This window comes from Bos indicus, chromosome 5, assembly GCF_029378745.1.
Source record: "Bos indicus isolate NIAB-ARS_2022 breed Sahiwal x Tharparkar chromosome 5, NIAB-ARS_B.indTharparkar_mat_pri_1.0, whole genome shotgun sequence".
Lineage (NCBI taxonomy): Eukaryota > Metazoa > Chordata > Mammalia > Artiodactyla > Bovidae > Bos > Bos indicus.
Genome location: NC_091764.1, coordinates 54,672,533 through 54,688,833, shown reverse-complemented (window position 1 = coordinate 54,688,833; position 16,301 = coordinate 54,672,533). Strand labels below are relative to the sequence as shown.

General features: G+C 41.1%; 1 protein-coding gene across 1 annotated transcript in view; it reads right to left on the bottom strand.

Annotated features, from left to right (window-relative positions):
- The window catches only part of LRIG3 (leucine rich repeats and immunoglobulin like domains 3), a 51,931-nt gene that overhangs the window by 14,496 nt on the left and 21,134 nt on the right, over positions 1 to 16,301 (bottom strand). The window contains exons 4-10 of the mRNA XM_019960915.2: positions 5,957 to 6,088; positions 5,331 to 5,474; positions 4,163 to 4,306; positions 3,719 to 3,862; positions 3,142 to 3,285; positions 1,831 to 1,911; positions 731 to 802 (exon numbers count right to left, since the gene is read on the bottom strand). Of these exons, the coding sequence (XP_019816474.1) occupies positions 731 to 802; positions 1,831 to 1,911; positions 3,142 to 3,285; positions 3,719 to 3,862; positions 4,163 to 4,306; positions 5,331 to 5,474; positions 5,957 to 6,088 (861 nt within the window). The remainder of the gene's footprint in view (positions 1 to 730; positions 803 to 1,830; positions 1,912 to 3,141; positions 3,286 to 3,718; positions 3,863 to 4,162; positions 4,307 to 5,330; positions 5,475 to 5,956; positions 6,089 to 16,301) is intronic.

Sequence of the window (16,301 nt, the reverse complement as noted above, 5' to 3'; positions counted from 1 at the left end):
CCCGGGCAGGCTGAGGTTGTGAAGGAGACAGCTGCTGTGATGGGAGAGGCTGCCCTGGTTTGAGCCCAGCTCCTGCCAGCTGCTAACTTAGAGGTCAGTAGCAAAAGAGAATGAGAAAGAATAAAAGAAGGAAAAACAGGCTGCATGCTTTTTATAATTAAACAACAGCAACAACAAACAAAAGTTCTCCAAGTAGTGTTACAACTCTCCAGTCACTCGCAGGAACTGGGGGTTGGGGGGCTGGGAATCGTCTTTATTGATCTTGCAAGTAACCCTCTTAACTCTTCAATTTAAGGAAGGAACTCTTAGAACCTCCATGTCTTAACTTAAAAATTGAAATAACAATAGCTGTTAAATAGTTTTCTCGTGAGGATTGAAAAATATAAATACCTGACATAATGCTTGATGTGCAGTGGGTACGTAAGAAATAGTAGTTTTTTAAAAAAAATTAAATATGCCACTGCTTGAGAAACATAACTAAAGAAAACCCCAAAATGATGGAAAGAAACACCCTTAAATGCAAAAGAAACATGTATCTGTGCACTCACACTTTCATACAGGTATAGACAGACAAGTAGGTAGGTAGGTAGACAAAGGATGGATAGATGTGTACATTTTATATGAGAGGATACCAACAAAATTACATTCTAGTTTGTGTGATCTTCCATGACAAATAAGAGGATAACCACTGCAGACTGTCTTTTAAGGTAACTAAACTCCTGCTACTCACAGATGTTCTAATGCATCCAAACCAGTGAAGGCTTTTTTGGTAATGGATCGAATCCGGTTTCCCTGGAGTATTCTTTAAAAAAAAAAAAAAAAAAAGTTATAATATAACAGTTAGTAAAAAGCCATTTTGGAGTGCAATTCTCATGAAAAGAACTGCTCTTTAAACCATTTGTGAATATTCTATTTTCTTCAATTAAAAAATACATCCTTAAAAAACATATCCATGATACTGATTTCAGTTCAGCATGGTTGCAAAGCACTTGACAGAGAACCCAGCAAAAATAGGTATTCAAAAATTACTCTGATGGGTAAACCAGTGATTTTTTTTAAAGAGGCAGAAACCTATTCCAAGTAAAATGTCTCAGAACACTCATAAATAAAGCAGGTAACAGTGGAGACTGACTGTCTCCTTACCCACCCACTCCATGGATACCTTCATTACTCACAGAAGTTTAGAACTAAATGGATGTCAATTTGAAAGTTACTCATTTAAAACACAGAATTTGCCCATCTGCAAGGCCATTTTGTGGCCAAATAGAAACATGTTTTTATCCTGTACTGCTTGGAATCCACTGATAACCCACCAATGATCAATGGTCACTGGATCACCTCGTTTAAACATTCCTGTGACATTTCAAATTCTGAAGTTAGTAAGTGCACTAACCTTTACACAACAGTAATCCCAAGAGTCTAAGCTCTCAAGACAATTGAAAATTCTTATCTGGATATTAAAATCAGCTGCAATAACCCAGTTTCAGAGTAAAAGCACTATAATCAAGGAAGAAAACCTAATTAATATACTTCCTGTATAACAGCAGTCATTTGGGGAAATGATAAAAGGTATCAACCAGATTAAGCACCTTTTTTCACAACTCTTTAAAGATGTCAACTTGTATGTGGAACTGAGTCTGATTAAGATAAAATGTTTAGGGAACACCCTGGTGGTCCAGTGGTTGGACTCAGGGCTTCAAATGCTGTGACCCCGGGTTCAATTCCTGGTTGGAGAACTAAGATCCCTCAAGCCATGTAGCATGGACAAAAACAAAAAACAAAATGTTTGGGTCAAAGAGTGACACAAATTATGAAGCAAATCATACTCACAGGCGCTTCAGTTTGTCAAGCCCAGAGAAAGCACCATTCATGTCCTCAATGGTCCAAGAAATTTCATTATTCTTCAGATCTCTAGTTAAAAAGGAAAGATACTGAAACTGGTACCAGATATGTAACAAAAGATACAGGCCTTTTTTTTTTTTTTTTTAAATCAAAGTGGCCCAGATGAGATTGGGTTTTTTATTTATGTAATTAATTAATTTACAGTTGCACTGGGTAGGTCTTCACTGCTGTGTCTGGGCTTTCTCTAGGGTGTGTGGGCTTCAGCAGTTGTGGCCCTTGGGCTCTAGAGTAAGGGCCCAGTTGTTGTGGCTCATGGGTTTAGTTGCTCTGTGGCATGTGAAATCTGCCCGGATAAGGGATCAAACCAGTGTCTCCTGCATCGGCAGGTGGATTCTAAACCACTGTGCCACCAAGGAAGCATTCCCTATTAGAGACATGCTTAGAAAGCAAAGATCATGTAATTTCTAATAAATCCCTCATAACTCCCCATATCATCTCTGTCCCTTTCAAAACAATAGAAAACTCTTTTTCTCCTCAACATACTTCTGACCTCCTCCCTCAACAACATTTTACACTTTTGCCTGAAATTAGGATAGTTGACTCTGGTCCTATGAACTCCTCTATCAAGATGACTAAATTCTGAAAGACTTGAATAGCCTGAAAAATACGGTGAACTTTAAAACCACCGTTCCAACCACACAAGGAGCAGGTTGCCAAAGCATACAACATACTTTTCAATTATGTAATGCTTCAAATAGTGTACAGAGCAAAAGTTTCTGACAGTGCAAAAACCCAGAGCCCATTGCACAACATTCAAATGAATATTTGAGAGGTTTGTCAAAGGTCAATTAATCCCACTCTCTCTTCCTTCTCTTGGGACAGAGATCAAGTCTGGATAGAACTGGTCTCACAAACAGGCATCTTCCTTTGCTGCCCTTTGTATATCTTTCGTGCTCTGGGTAATTTTTAATCTGCATTTTTACGAAGAAAAAATTAGTGGATTTAAAATTGTTTGCCTCTTGAGCAGTTACCAACTTCCTGGAGATCCTGAGAAGGCTAACTGTAATCACCTCACCAATCTGATCACTGTTTCTTCTAATCCCTCTAAGAAGCACATATGGATGAAATGACTGATTTTAATCAAACTGATCTGGGAAAGATTAAGACACTTCTTCTGAGGCTGTACACATTTCCTTCACAACAAAGGAAATCTGCTTGGAGAAAAGTAGGTATGCTTAGGAACCAATCAGCTTCATGCACAGAGAGCAAAATGTGTAACTTGCAAAATGTATAACTTACAAAGTCTTCAAGCTGGAAAGCCCCCGGAAGGCACAATCAGCAATGTAGTTGACTCTGTTATTCCCAATGTGCAATGTATTTAGCAAGCTCAGGCCCAGGAAGCTTGAATCATCCAACCTCGATAAGTGATTGTACGTTAGGTCCCTGTAAAGAGAAAACGAACAACAACAACAAAAAATCAACAATAGCTTTTATTTTCTAATTCAAAGCAGTGATTTGTAGAAAAAAACAAAACAGGTAATATATATTACCACAATAATCCTTATTTTAAAACTCCTCCTTCTTAATAATACTCAGATAAACATTATTTCTAATCCTAGTAGGTAAAATCTTTTTATTTGAAAATCACCACCATTGCTTTAGCCCCTGTGCCACAGAACTGAAACAGCAGTTGCTGAAGTTGAAGCTAGCTTCAACTTCTCACAAGAAAACTATGCCTAGGTTGCATGTGAACAAAAAAGAAAAAAGCTGTCACCTTGGAAACTCTGTTATGAAAATTTCACAGATCAGTGGTAAGAAGCTCATGCTCTGGCATGATTCCTGCTCTCAAACCTGAGGAGAATAGCAGGCTACTCACAGCTCACTGAGTTTCTGGCAGAACTCCCAGGCATCAGGGCTGATCCTGCTGATGGCATTCTGACTGAGATGAAGTTCCTGCAGCATCAGCAAGCCGTAAAGCCAGCCTTTGGTAATCTCTGTTAGGTTGTTATGGTCCAGCTGCCTATATTGACAACGACAGTCAAAAGCAAGATCCTAAGTTTATTATCGAGACTCTTCAAAGGGGACATGATTACGACCTATTACATATGCCTAGTGGGGTGTGTAGCTTTTGTTATACAGAGATATCACGACAAAATACTATGCTTCTACATTCCCAGTCACAACACATGAAACAAAACTAAATATTATAAAATTATCAATGATGAGGCTGTAACACAGGATTTCAAAGAAAAGCTGCTGAAAGCTTACTGAGCATTTCAGGATCACACTGCCTGAGCAGGAACTGACCACCCACACTTACAAGATTTCCATGTTGCTCAGCCCCCAGAAAGCTCCATCCATAAGTCTTGTCACTCCGTTTCTTTGCATTTTCAGAGACTTCAGAGCACCAAGCCCTTGGAAAGTGAGCCCATCTATGTTTTTAATCTTGTTTCGGTTGAGTTCACTGCATTGGATGTTAAACAGTTAGCTTATACGACAAATTCTGGAGGCAGTAATAAAATGTGACATACGACAATACAGTTAAACTAGCCTGCATTAAATTACAGAAGATACTTTAAATTTCTAAACATTTTTATTGAGAAGAATTTTGATTTATTAGCAGTGAACAAATTTCCTTCCGACACATGGGATGCATTTTCAGAATGATAAAACACGGACACCAGACTGCACTTGAAGTTTCTAAACTGTTGTCCATTCAGTGTAGAACTAAACATATTAATATCGGTTTTTAACGTTATCCAGAATGGGAGTACTGAATATCATGTTAAAACATGAGGTCTATTCAGGAGCAGGATCGTCAAGCTTATCCTGTTCAACCGCTTACAAAAGTTGATTTCCCTCTGTCACGATTTGCCCTGTGTTTAATGCTTTCTCTTTGAGGCAGTCATTCTTAATCTTGTTGGCACCCTGGAAATACCTGGGGAGTTTTAAAAAATTATTGAAGCCTGGATCCTACTCCCAGAGGTTCTAATGTAATTGGTGTAGGGTGTGGTCTGGGCACTGGGATTTTTATAAGCTCCCCAAGTGTCTGTAATGTGCAGCCAAGGCTGAAAACCACTATATTGTAGGAGCCTGTTCAGAAGGCTCCACCGTTACTAATGAGACAGTTCTTTGTAGCTCCTTAAGCTACCAGGGCCCCTGCAGTCAGTTGCTGGTATTATCCTCGCCATCTGCAGCTCCGTGGACAGTCACATCTTCACTGCCATCATGATGTCTCTGTACGGAGGTTGTTCAGTGACTACATCCTCCACTCTTAGGAACACCCAACCTTCCTTCTCAGGCAGAAGAATGCATTGGGTGACTTCTAAGGCTCTTTCTGATTCAGATTCTACACCTCCAGCTCTCAGAGAAAAGGCAGCTACATCCTTGCTTCTAAACTCCTTCTGCCACGTGGTGGATTTTAGGGGGGAGATGCCAAGGGTTTAGAGGAGGTGAGGACACCATATCTAAGAGAACATTTTACTTACAGGTGTTGCAGTTGGGGCAGTTTAAACATCTTGGGTGGAAGAGCTGAGATTCGGTTTCTGTTCAGCTTCAACACCAGGAGTGTGCTAGCCAAATTGTCAAAATACCCAGGTTCCATGGATGTGACTCGATTGCTGTTGATATACCTGTTGAAAGTCTGAAGCTGAGTTTCTCTTTGGGAAGTTAAAGTGCATGCATACTCTGTACAGAAACACTTGTTCAGAGGGCTGAGCCATTATTTGTTACAATGGACATTAAAATAATTAACTCTTTAGGTGCTGAAGGCCAATATCAACTATGATTCACATATTTCTAGGGAAAGAGTGAATAAAACATTTGAAGATTACAAACATCTGTTAGAGACGCTTATCTAATTTTTGTGAAATTCATTTATTAATAAAACACACCAGTGGCTTACTTTCGATTAATTTTTTAAAGAAGCACTTGGTTCCTCTAGGTAGTCAAAAGAGATCTCATTTTTTGCAATCCAAAAGTGTAAAAAGTAAATGAAGACAGTGGTTAAAAAAAAAGTCTCTATCTGGTCTCTATCATAAAAGTTGTTTCTTTTATAATGTAGCACAATATTTTCATCACAGGTGAAAATTTTGTTAAAAACAACTTGACTTACAGATACTTGAGTTGTAGGGGTGGAAGTGCAGTTTTAAGTTCTGAAATATTATTGCCACTCAGGTCCAAAGTTTCAAGGGACTGAAATTGTCTCAGATGTTCAGGTAATATTTCCACAATTTTGTTTCCAGCTCTGGATTTAAAGAATGGCACAGATAACAGGATGAATGGTACAACAATCTGAAAGGTGAAAAATACTATTTCTAACTTGTTCTTCACAAATATGGAAAACTGATTGCTCTAAAGAGCACTTTTAAAACAGCAACTCTTTAGTCACTTCAATGTTTCACTAAATAATAGACCATAAAGTTAGAAATATGAAAAACATTCCTATATAAATCTGGGTGTGTTTAACAGCTGTGGGTATCTGAATGCAATGCATTTAAACTGATTTTTTCCTTTCTGTTATTTTGTTAATGGTCTTTCTTCCTTATCATTTTTATGAAATGAGATGTGAAATGACTAGCACGAAGTTGGCATTCTGGACACTGGTTAGTTCCCTATTAATCCATTTCTACTTCTGTCCTTGAAAAGTATACATACTATAGGGGCAAATGAACTTAGAATACTCATTAGATTGGGCTTTTTAAAAGCCATCATGGACAAATCTCTTTTTCTTTAAGAAACAACAAGTTTCAAAGCATTGCTGTATTCTTCAAAACCAGTGGATATACTCCAAGGTTTTGAATATTACAAAAGTATTATTTAAGAGCACGCCAGTCTAAACAATCCCTGGGAACAAGGAGATTTTAAAAAAGCTTGACACTGTCTTAAACACCAGATCATGGTGCCCAATATGGAAGCCACACAGCTACTATAGCTCTTTACATTAAAATTAAAATTAAATGTTAAAGTTCAGTTCCATAGTCACAGTAGCCACGTCAGGTCCTGAATAGCCACATTTGCCTGCCATCAGTCAAATGGATCACTACGCATACAGAACATCCCCACTATCGTGGAAAGTTCTCCTGAAGATCACTACACTAGACCACAAATGAAAAAACAAACATAAACAAGACAAAGGCCAAGTCAAAGCTATCAAACGGTCATCAATACAACAGTTTTCAAGGGGGAGATTCAACATTAAATGACAATCTTGCTAGAAAACAGGAACCAAACTGATGTGCAAAACCATCTTAACTGTCATATCAGACCAGGCAGCTTGGGCTTCTTAGATTATCTACTAGGCAAGAGAAAATAAAATGTCAAGGGAGAGAGGCTTGGATGATGGCAGAGTGTACCTAAACAGAAGGGTCTTTTCTTCACAGCCCAAGGACAACGAAACAATCTGAAGGCTCTAAGTGGAACTTCGTATGTCATAAGTCACGTGCTGCCATTTCTAGGCATTCAGTTCAGTTCAGTTCAGTCGCACAGTCACGTCCGACTCTTTGCGACCCCATGGACTGCAGCACGCCAGGCCTCCCTGTCCATCACCAACTCCCGGAGTTTACTCAAATTCACATCCATTGAGTTGGTGATGCCATCCAACCATCTCATCCTCTGTCATCCCCTTCTCCTCCTGCCTTCAATCTTTCCCAGCATCAGGATCTTTTTTTTTTTTTAATTTTATTTTTAAACTTTACATAATTGTATTAGTTTTGCCAAATATCAAAATGAATCCACCACAGGTATACATGTGTTCCCCATCCTGAACCCTCCTCCCTCCTCCCTCCCCATACCATCCCTCTGGGTCGTCCCAGTGCACTAGCCCCAAGCATCCAGTATTGTGCATTGAACCTGGACTGGCATCTCGTTTCATACATGATATTTTACATGTTTCAATGCCATTCTCCCAAATCTTCCCACCCTCTCCCTCTCCCACAGAGTCCATAAGACTGTTCTATACATCACTGTCTCTTTTGCTGTCTCGTACACAGGGTTAGTGTTACCATCTTTCTAAATTCCATATATATGTGTTAGTATACTGTATTGGTGTTTTTCCTTCTGGCTTACTTCACTCTGTATAATAGGCTCCAGTTTCATCCACCTCATTAGAATTGATTCAAATGTATTCTTTTTAATGGCTGAGTAATACTCCATTGTGTATATGTACCACTGCTTTCTTATCCATTCATCTGCTGATGGACATCTAGGTTGCTTCCATGTCCTGGCTATTATAAACAGTGCTGCGATGAACATTGGGGTACACGTGTCTCTTTCCCTTCTGGTTTCCTCAGTGTGTATGCCCAGCAGTGGGATTGCTGGATCATAAGGCAGTTCTATTTCAAATGAGTCAGTTCTTTGCATCAGGTGGCCAAAGTATTGGAGTTTCAGCTTCAGCATCAGTCCTTCCAATGAATATTCAGGACTGATTTCCTTTAGGATGGACTGGTTGGATCTCCCTGTAGTCCAAGGGACTCTCAAGAGTCTTCTCCAACACCACAGTTCAAAAGCATCAATTCTTTGGTGCTCAAGCTTTCTTTACAGTCTAACTCTCACATCCATACATGACTACTGGAAAAACCACAGATTTGACTAGATGGACCTTTGTTGGCAAAGTAATGTCTCTGGTTTTTAACATGCTGTCTAGATTGGTCACAGCTTTTTTTTCCAAAGAGCAAGCTTCTTTTAATTTCAGGCTGTAGTCTAAAATTAAATCACCATCTGCAGTGATTTTGGAGCCCCTAAAAATAAAGTTTCTCACTGTTTCCATTGTTTCCCATGTATTTGCCATGAAGTGATGGGACTGGATGCCATGATCTTAGTTTTCTGAATGCTGAGTTTTAAGCCAGCTTTTTCACTCTCCTCTTTCACCTTCATCAAGCTCTTTCGTTCCTCTTTGCTTTCTGCCATAAGGGTGGTGTCATCTGCGTACCTCTACACATAGTCTTAGGTAAACCTCACTTAAGAGGAACATTTAGACATGAGATTGTATGTGTATCTTTGTTACCAATAGCCACATTTGTAGAGTGCTTTGAGTTCATTAATATATTTCTGACCAGAGGATTCTTGCAAATACTAATGCCCGAGGCCAGAGATTTGTTAATACTGAAACACTCCATTCAATGATGTTCAGGTAACAAAAGATGCATTAAAACGTTTCTGGGTCTGTAAATTGTTAAGTTCTTTTGCATTATTATGATTCATGTGCCTCTCACCACAGGAGCACCTCTCGTGTATTTCCACAAAATCCTCTGCTGCATCTGACACAGCACTTTTTATGCTGTTGGTCTCTTCTGCCATACTGTGAGCTCCTTTGAAACTGTGTCTCTACCCCTCAGTTTTGGAATGTGCATGTGTGCGTGCCAAGTCACTTCAGTCCTGTCCGACTCTTTGAGACCCTATGGACTGCAGCCCACCAGGGTCCTCTGTCCATGGGATTGTCCATGCAATAATACTGCAGTGGGTTGCCATGCCCTCCCCTTCAGGGGATCTTCCCAACCCAGGGATCGAATCTGTGTCTCTTACATCTGTGTTCGCAGGCAGGGCAGGAAGCCCATTTTAGAATATATAAGGAATCTAGTAACACTGAGGACATATTAAAAGCCAAGACCTATGCTAGACATTTTTCATATATTATGCCATTTAATCATAACAACATCTCTCTGGTGTTTAAATTAGGAACTATAGCTTTTAACCTATGAAGTCTAAGCTCTCCCACCTCGCAGAGTAACTCCCTATTGGTCCCGTAGCACTCCCTGAAGGCTGTTTCATTGAATACAAACATAGTTTGGTATGAAAGTGCTTACATGAAGATGCACCTCCAGAAGGGCCTGCAACTTCTCACACTTGCAAAAATGCTGAACTACTGATTCCAAACTCCTCTGGGGGTGCACACCAGCTCACTGAGCCATCATCATGCCAACACTGTGTGCCCAGTCACTCAGTTGTGTCCGACTCTTTGTGACCCCACGGACTGTAGCCTGCCAGCCTCCCTCACTGAGCCATCATCACGCCAACACTGTGTGCCCAGTCACTCAGTTGTGTCCGACTCTTTGTGACCCCATGGACTGTAGCCTGCCAGCCTCCTCTGTCCATGGGATTCTCCAGGCAAGAATACTGGAGTGGGCTGCCATTTCCTTCTCCAATGCCAACACTAAGGAGGCCCTAGAAATGGGGTCTCACCCCAGGTGGATTAAGAGGAACCCAGGAGTTTGCATGTGTTTGGCACCCAACAGAGTAGAAGGCCAGCTTCCCAATTACCTACAAATGTCAGGTGCTGCTTTTCCCAGTAGGGGAGAAAACAGGCCATACATTTTAAATCTATTCCAATAACAAAGCACTAACAAAATTCTCAAAACAGTGTTGAAAAACCTCCATGTGTTACCTCTAAGGACTGTCAGGGAATTGTCTTTTTTAACCCAAGTCATCTAAAAATCTAATGCCATTTAAAAAATAATCCTACATAAGGCAACAGGCATGGGTGATTTATATCCTAATAGCTGAACTCTGTGAAAATAGTAAGGTTAAGCAAAAGGCGGGGGGATTAGCAGTCCCATGTATAAGTTACAATTATCAAGCTCCTGAGATTCCCATAAAGTCTTAACAGACTTTGTTTAGAGTTAAGTCAGCCACGACCTCTGATTCTGACCATTTCCCGCATCTGGATTCATCATCATGTAAACCCCTTGATCTAGCTGTGAGGTACAGGGTAAGGCAAGTGAGACAATTAGTCAGTTTCTACGTCCCGGAGATGGATTCAGTCCAACAGACAAGCCACAGGGCCACAGGGTCAGGGTGTGTGGGTTTAAAAAAAAACCACATTTCGGGGGACAAAAATGTTCTCTTAAATGCATTTAGCCCAAATGTTTGCATTACCAGGATGTCCCCTCCACCAAACAGCATAGTAAGCCTGAAGTACCCCCTCTCATCTCCTTCCCTCCCTGTCTGGTCTGTAGGCACTGCCTCCCATCAACCTCTGCAGCTGGTTTTGGTCCCCAGGTTGTTTGGGCCTAGCTAGCAGAGCTATGCTTCTATTTAACAACAAGAAGAAATAGCCATAGGTTCGCAATAAATGGAGCAAACTAGTAATTGGTGGGAGGGAGAGGGAGACCCACAGGTGTCTATCACGTTGCTCAAAGAAGGCTACAAGTTAGATAACAGGCCACACAATCTTTGGTTTGTGTATTCGTTTGTTTATAAGGTAATTATGAACAAGGTATTAAAACTGCCAATTACTTGAGTGACGAATAAAATTTTCCTTGCAGTTAAAGTGTGCTCGGGCCAAAGCCGGCAATTTCCTGAGCTGCACACCTCCTAAATTGCAGTGTGAAAGTGCTCAGTTATAAATGGAGCCTGTACAGTGCGTCTTTGTCAGCGCTATGTCCCAGTACAAAAATCCCTCACAACTGCCAGGATAATGGGCCCTGTATCACAAAATTTTCACTCTGTTCTAATGGAACTGAATTAAATCCAAATACCAGTTTCATATTAGCTCTCGGATTAACTGGCAAATAACCACCTGATATGTACCAGTTTAAAAAAACAAACAAACTTGTTCTCTACCAAACAAGAAGGGTTTTTAAAAAAGACAACTACATTAAAAAAAATGAGTTTAAAAAATCTTTTTAATCACTTAAAATCCTCAAAATAAATGTATTTCATAACAGAGTGGGGTCACAAATAACCACTTGTAGGAGACAAAGATTCAATTCAACTCTAAGTTTCAATTTTTCTCCAAATATGGATAAATGCCAAAATTAATGAACACATTAAAAGCACTGCAGCTAAATAATATTTTTGGCAGAAGATGTGCAATCTTTTAACAAATAACAAAACTGTGTATCTTTTTCCATTACTTAAGTTAATGCGGAAATGCCATCCTTCCATTGAACAAAAACCTGTACTCTTAGCAATGGAAGGCATCTCAGCCTTGTGCAAATCCATCTTAAGGTCCACGAATATTTTGGTTATTTATGCTTGTTGATAGTACAAGGCGTTCCTTGGTCACATCACTGCTGAGGTCAAGTATAATCAGTCCCTTGTGGACAAATACAGACTTGGGGGCTGGGTCAGTTGGAATGCAGATGGTGGCCTTAGGCTGCTCAGAGGCCATGGGAAAAACAGGAGGCCCAGGTATTTCAGCCTTGGCTTCTCAGGTCCAACAATGATGGTCTCACTCTGTCGCTAACTTCATTTTTCAGCCTACTTTGCCAAATACCTTTAAGCAGAACCAAACCCAACTTACCACTTTTATATGGTGGTATTTGCTCTGAGTGTGCTGATGGCCTGGCAGAGAACAAGAGGGATGTCATCCCTGACCTCACAGCACTGGAATTCTAGTTGGGGGAACAGGCAGGCAAGAGGAAGCAGCCACCACAGGGACACGTGAAGACGAAAGGGCAGACTCCTAAAAAGCGGCGGGAGGGGTGTGGGCACCAGCAAACTTCCCCTGGCAAAGGGGAGGCCAGTACTCTTGCCTGGAAAATCCCATGGATGGAGGAGCCTGGTAGGCTGCAGTCCATGGGGTCCCAGAAAGCGACTTCACTTTCACTTTTCACTTTCATGCATTGGAGAAGGAAATGGCAACCCACTGCAGTATTCTTGCCTGAGAATCTCAGGGACAGAGGAGCCTAGTGGGCTGCCGTCTATGGGGTTGCACAGAGTCGGACACAACTAAAGCGACTTAGCAGCAGCAGCAGTGCTCTGAGCAGAAGCAAGGGACCTAGAGACTGTCAACAGAGTGAAATAAGTCAGAAGGAGAAAAATAAATATCGTCTATTAATGCATGTGGGCGGAATCTAGCAAAATGGTATAGATGATTTTATTTGCAAAACAAAAACAGAGTCACAGACACAGAGAACAAACATGGATACCAAAGGGGAAGGGGAGGTGGAACAAATTGGGAGACTGGGTTGACATATTTACAGTACTATGTATAAAACAGATGACTCATGATAGTCTACTGTATAGCACAGGGAACCCTACTCAATGCTCTGTGGTGACCTAAATGGGAAGGAAATCCAAAGGGGAGGGACTATACGTATACGTACAGCTAATTCACTTTGCTGTACAGTAGAAACCAACTCAACACTGCATACTCCAATAAAAATTAATTTAAAATAAAATATAAACAAAAGGGAATATTAAAAAAAGGAAGTGAGAGCAAGGCAAAGCGTTTTCCCCTTCAAGAAATGGAAGAAAGCCTTGATGGTGGGAGGTCCTGAGTGGAGACGGGAGAAACAGGAAGCACAAGAGTGAGGAGCTGGGAGGAGACGGGAGTAGGTCAAGTGGGACCCTGTAAACCACGTTAGTCATTTGGCCTTTATCTCAAGATCACTCATGCAGAGGGGCGAGGACAGAGGACTTCACATGGTGGCTGACAACAGCTGACGGACATGTTGGAGAGGCTACTCTGGCAGCAGTGGGGAGAAAGATGGGCTTGGGGACAGGCAGGAGGAGGTGCAGAGGAGGGATGGGGGGAACAGTGTGGTCTGCCTGGACACCCATTTTGTGAGGGATAGCCCCATTCTTCCTCTGGTTTGCAGGGCTCAGGCTGTGCTTTCTCCTCCACTGATATATGGGCTCAGGTTTCAAGTTCTGCAGCCTCTGGACACTGGGACCCAGTTCCCCTCCACGTGACTCACTGCCCCGTGTGTTGTCTTGTGTATACGAGAGTCCTCAAGGGGTCCCCTTCGAAAGCAGACTAGGGCCCCCTCTTGCTCAGATGTAAGATGCCACTGACCAGAATAGCCCAGTTATGGCATTTCCATGTCTGCAATCCCTAGGAACATGGCAAAATGTGTAATTCTCATGTGTGAGAAATGTGTCTGTTTGTTCTCATACTCTGAACCCTGCAAAGAATGTAAAGGTGTGAAAACTGTTAGTCACTCAGTTGTGTCTGATTCTTTTCAGACTCCATGGATTGTAGCCCACCAGGCTCCTCTGTCCATGGGATTTTCCAGGCAAGAATACTGGAGGGGGTTACCATTTCCTTCTCCAGGGGATCTTCCCAACCCAGGGATTGAACCTGTGTCTCCCATGTTGGCAGGCAGATTCTTTAGCACTGAGCCACCTGGGAAGCCCTCATGCAGTCTTAAGTGGACATAAACTGCGTTAGTTTATTTCCAAAGTTGGAGAGCAGAGTCCCAGAGTGGAAGACTCTTCGTGAGGAACCAGAATATCAAGTTTTATCACACTGGAATGCCTGAAACCAATTAATCCTGAAACCAACTAAACTGTAGCTTCTTGGTGAATAAGAGATATCTGTCAATGGTCTCAACTGTCTCCTGCCTGTTAGACAACATAAAGGCAGCTGAAGGTTCTGCAGTTTGTTGTGTAAAGTCATGCAAGTTTGGCTGTTTAGAGAAGGTATGCACATGTGGCATTTTCCTTTTAGAGAGGATATGTGCAGTGAAATTAATCTGAAACCATTTTTTTTAAACATGCTGCAATGCCCTCTTTTCTTAGAATACATTACTTTGACCACATCCATGAAGTCTAGTTCAGTTATTGCAGCCAACAAATTCCTGAGTCCATGGTCATTCCATACAACCAGGGAACAAGCACATTAACTGTACGAACTGGGACAATCGGCCAGGCCCCAAGGAAATGCTGATTGCTATATATAACTTGTAAGTCACCAGTTTAACACCATTTATAAAGGTATTACAAGTTGTAAAAGAAAACATTACATTTGCAAATACATTAAAGGTCGTTTGTATTTCCAAAAATAACCTCTCTTTTCTCCCCATCCCCACCAAAAAAAAAAAAAAAGCTTCCTTGAAAACTACCTTGGCTGGAATAACTAACCCCGTTATATTAGGCTTCTTTTAGCAAAGAACCTCTCCCGTGCAGATAAAAATAAACTGTCTCTGCTCATCTTTTTTCTAAAAATATAATTAATAAGTTTCATTAAAAGAACACATGTTTAGACTGGTCCACTGGGTCCTGTAGCATCAAAGGATAAAGCCAATTGAGGAAGCTTCTGCAAGGAGACAGATTCCTGATGAAGCATTAGTGATCTGTAAGGAGCACAGAATCCCTTCTTTCAGCTAAACACCAGTTCAATAGAAAAATATAATTATCTTTGGGATCAAGAACACGATAAAGATGCCCACAAAGTTTTAATACAGAGATCCTCCAATAATGAGGGCCCGGGTGGCTCCAACAGTAAAGAATCTGCCTGCAATGCAGGAGATCCGGGTTCAGTCCCTGGGTTGGGAAGATCCCCTGGAAGAGGAAATGGCAACCCCACTCCAGTATTCTTGCCTGGAGAATTCCATGGACAGAGGAGCCTGGCAGGCTATAGTTCATGGGGTCACAAGAGTTGGACAAGACTAAGCAACTAACACTTTCACTTTTACAAGATTGAAAAAAGAATATAGGTAAAAGAATATAGGTAGAAAATGCCCTTGTGCCACACACAAAACAATCCTTTTTTTGATCCCCCAAATATACATTCTATTCAGTCCTTTCATGTAAACAAAATTTAAGGACAGGTCCTAGAAGACACCAGGATCCTAAACAAGATACTTACTGAACAATTGTTTGAATTTGAAATAACTGAATTATATACGATAAAAATTAACTCTAATAAATTAAAATTTTTTTCCCTACCTCTCTTTTGAGGCAGGGTCTTCCACAGTCATTTTCACAGGTCAGACCACTGCTGTGACTAATCTGTGACTTTAAGTCTTCCCACAAGCTTGTGGTTTACTTGTGATAGAAGAAAATCTCTGATTCATCTTTGGTTCTCAAAACTCAAGAATTAAATAAATGGGTTCATGACCATGAAGTGACCAAATAAATCTTGATTAGTCTTAAAAACTCTAGATCAAGCTTTAGATTGGCCAGTAAGGATGTACCTAAACTGTGGTTCAAGATGCGTATGTACATCAGAAAGCAGTACCATCACTACAGCTTCCAGCCAGAAAAAGTGAACATACACTGGGATTCCACATGTCAGTCAACCTGCCAAAAGTAGGGTCTCTTTGAAGCAGCAGATCATAGCACAGTTCCCCAGCAAGGAGATTCTGATTCTGTTCCTACTTGTGTGTCTTGATCTACCATACGGAGTGAACTGATCTTCTCACTGTCAGTGGGAGGAAATGGAAGGAAAAGTCCTCTTCCAGCTCTAAGGAGTTGTGGACTGGGATGACAAATTCTGCAAATGACCAGATTCACTGCAGAGGCTTCACACAACCGTCCTATAAAACCGTAGCCTCTTACAGAACCTGGTCTCACTTTGGCAGGGGACTTCTTTCCTGTCAGAGTCCCACTGCCTGGTTGCCCAGTCTTTCTTGGTTTATTCTCATTTTCCTGAAGTATATCCTTCACTAGCTTTCTAAAAAATCAAGTGCAGAGACATGTTCTTTTTTCATACTTGGTAATGTCTTTATTGACAGCTGGCTGTGGACAGAGCTGAGACGAGAAATCCTGTTCCTTAGGATTCTGAAGACTGTTTT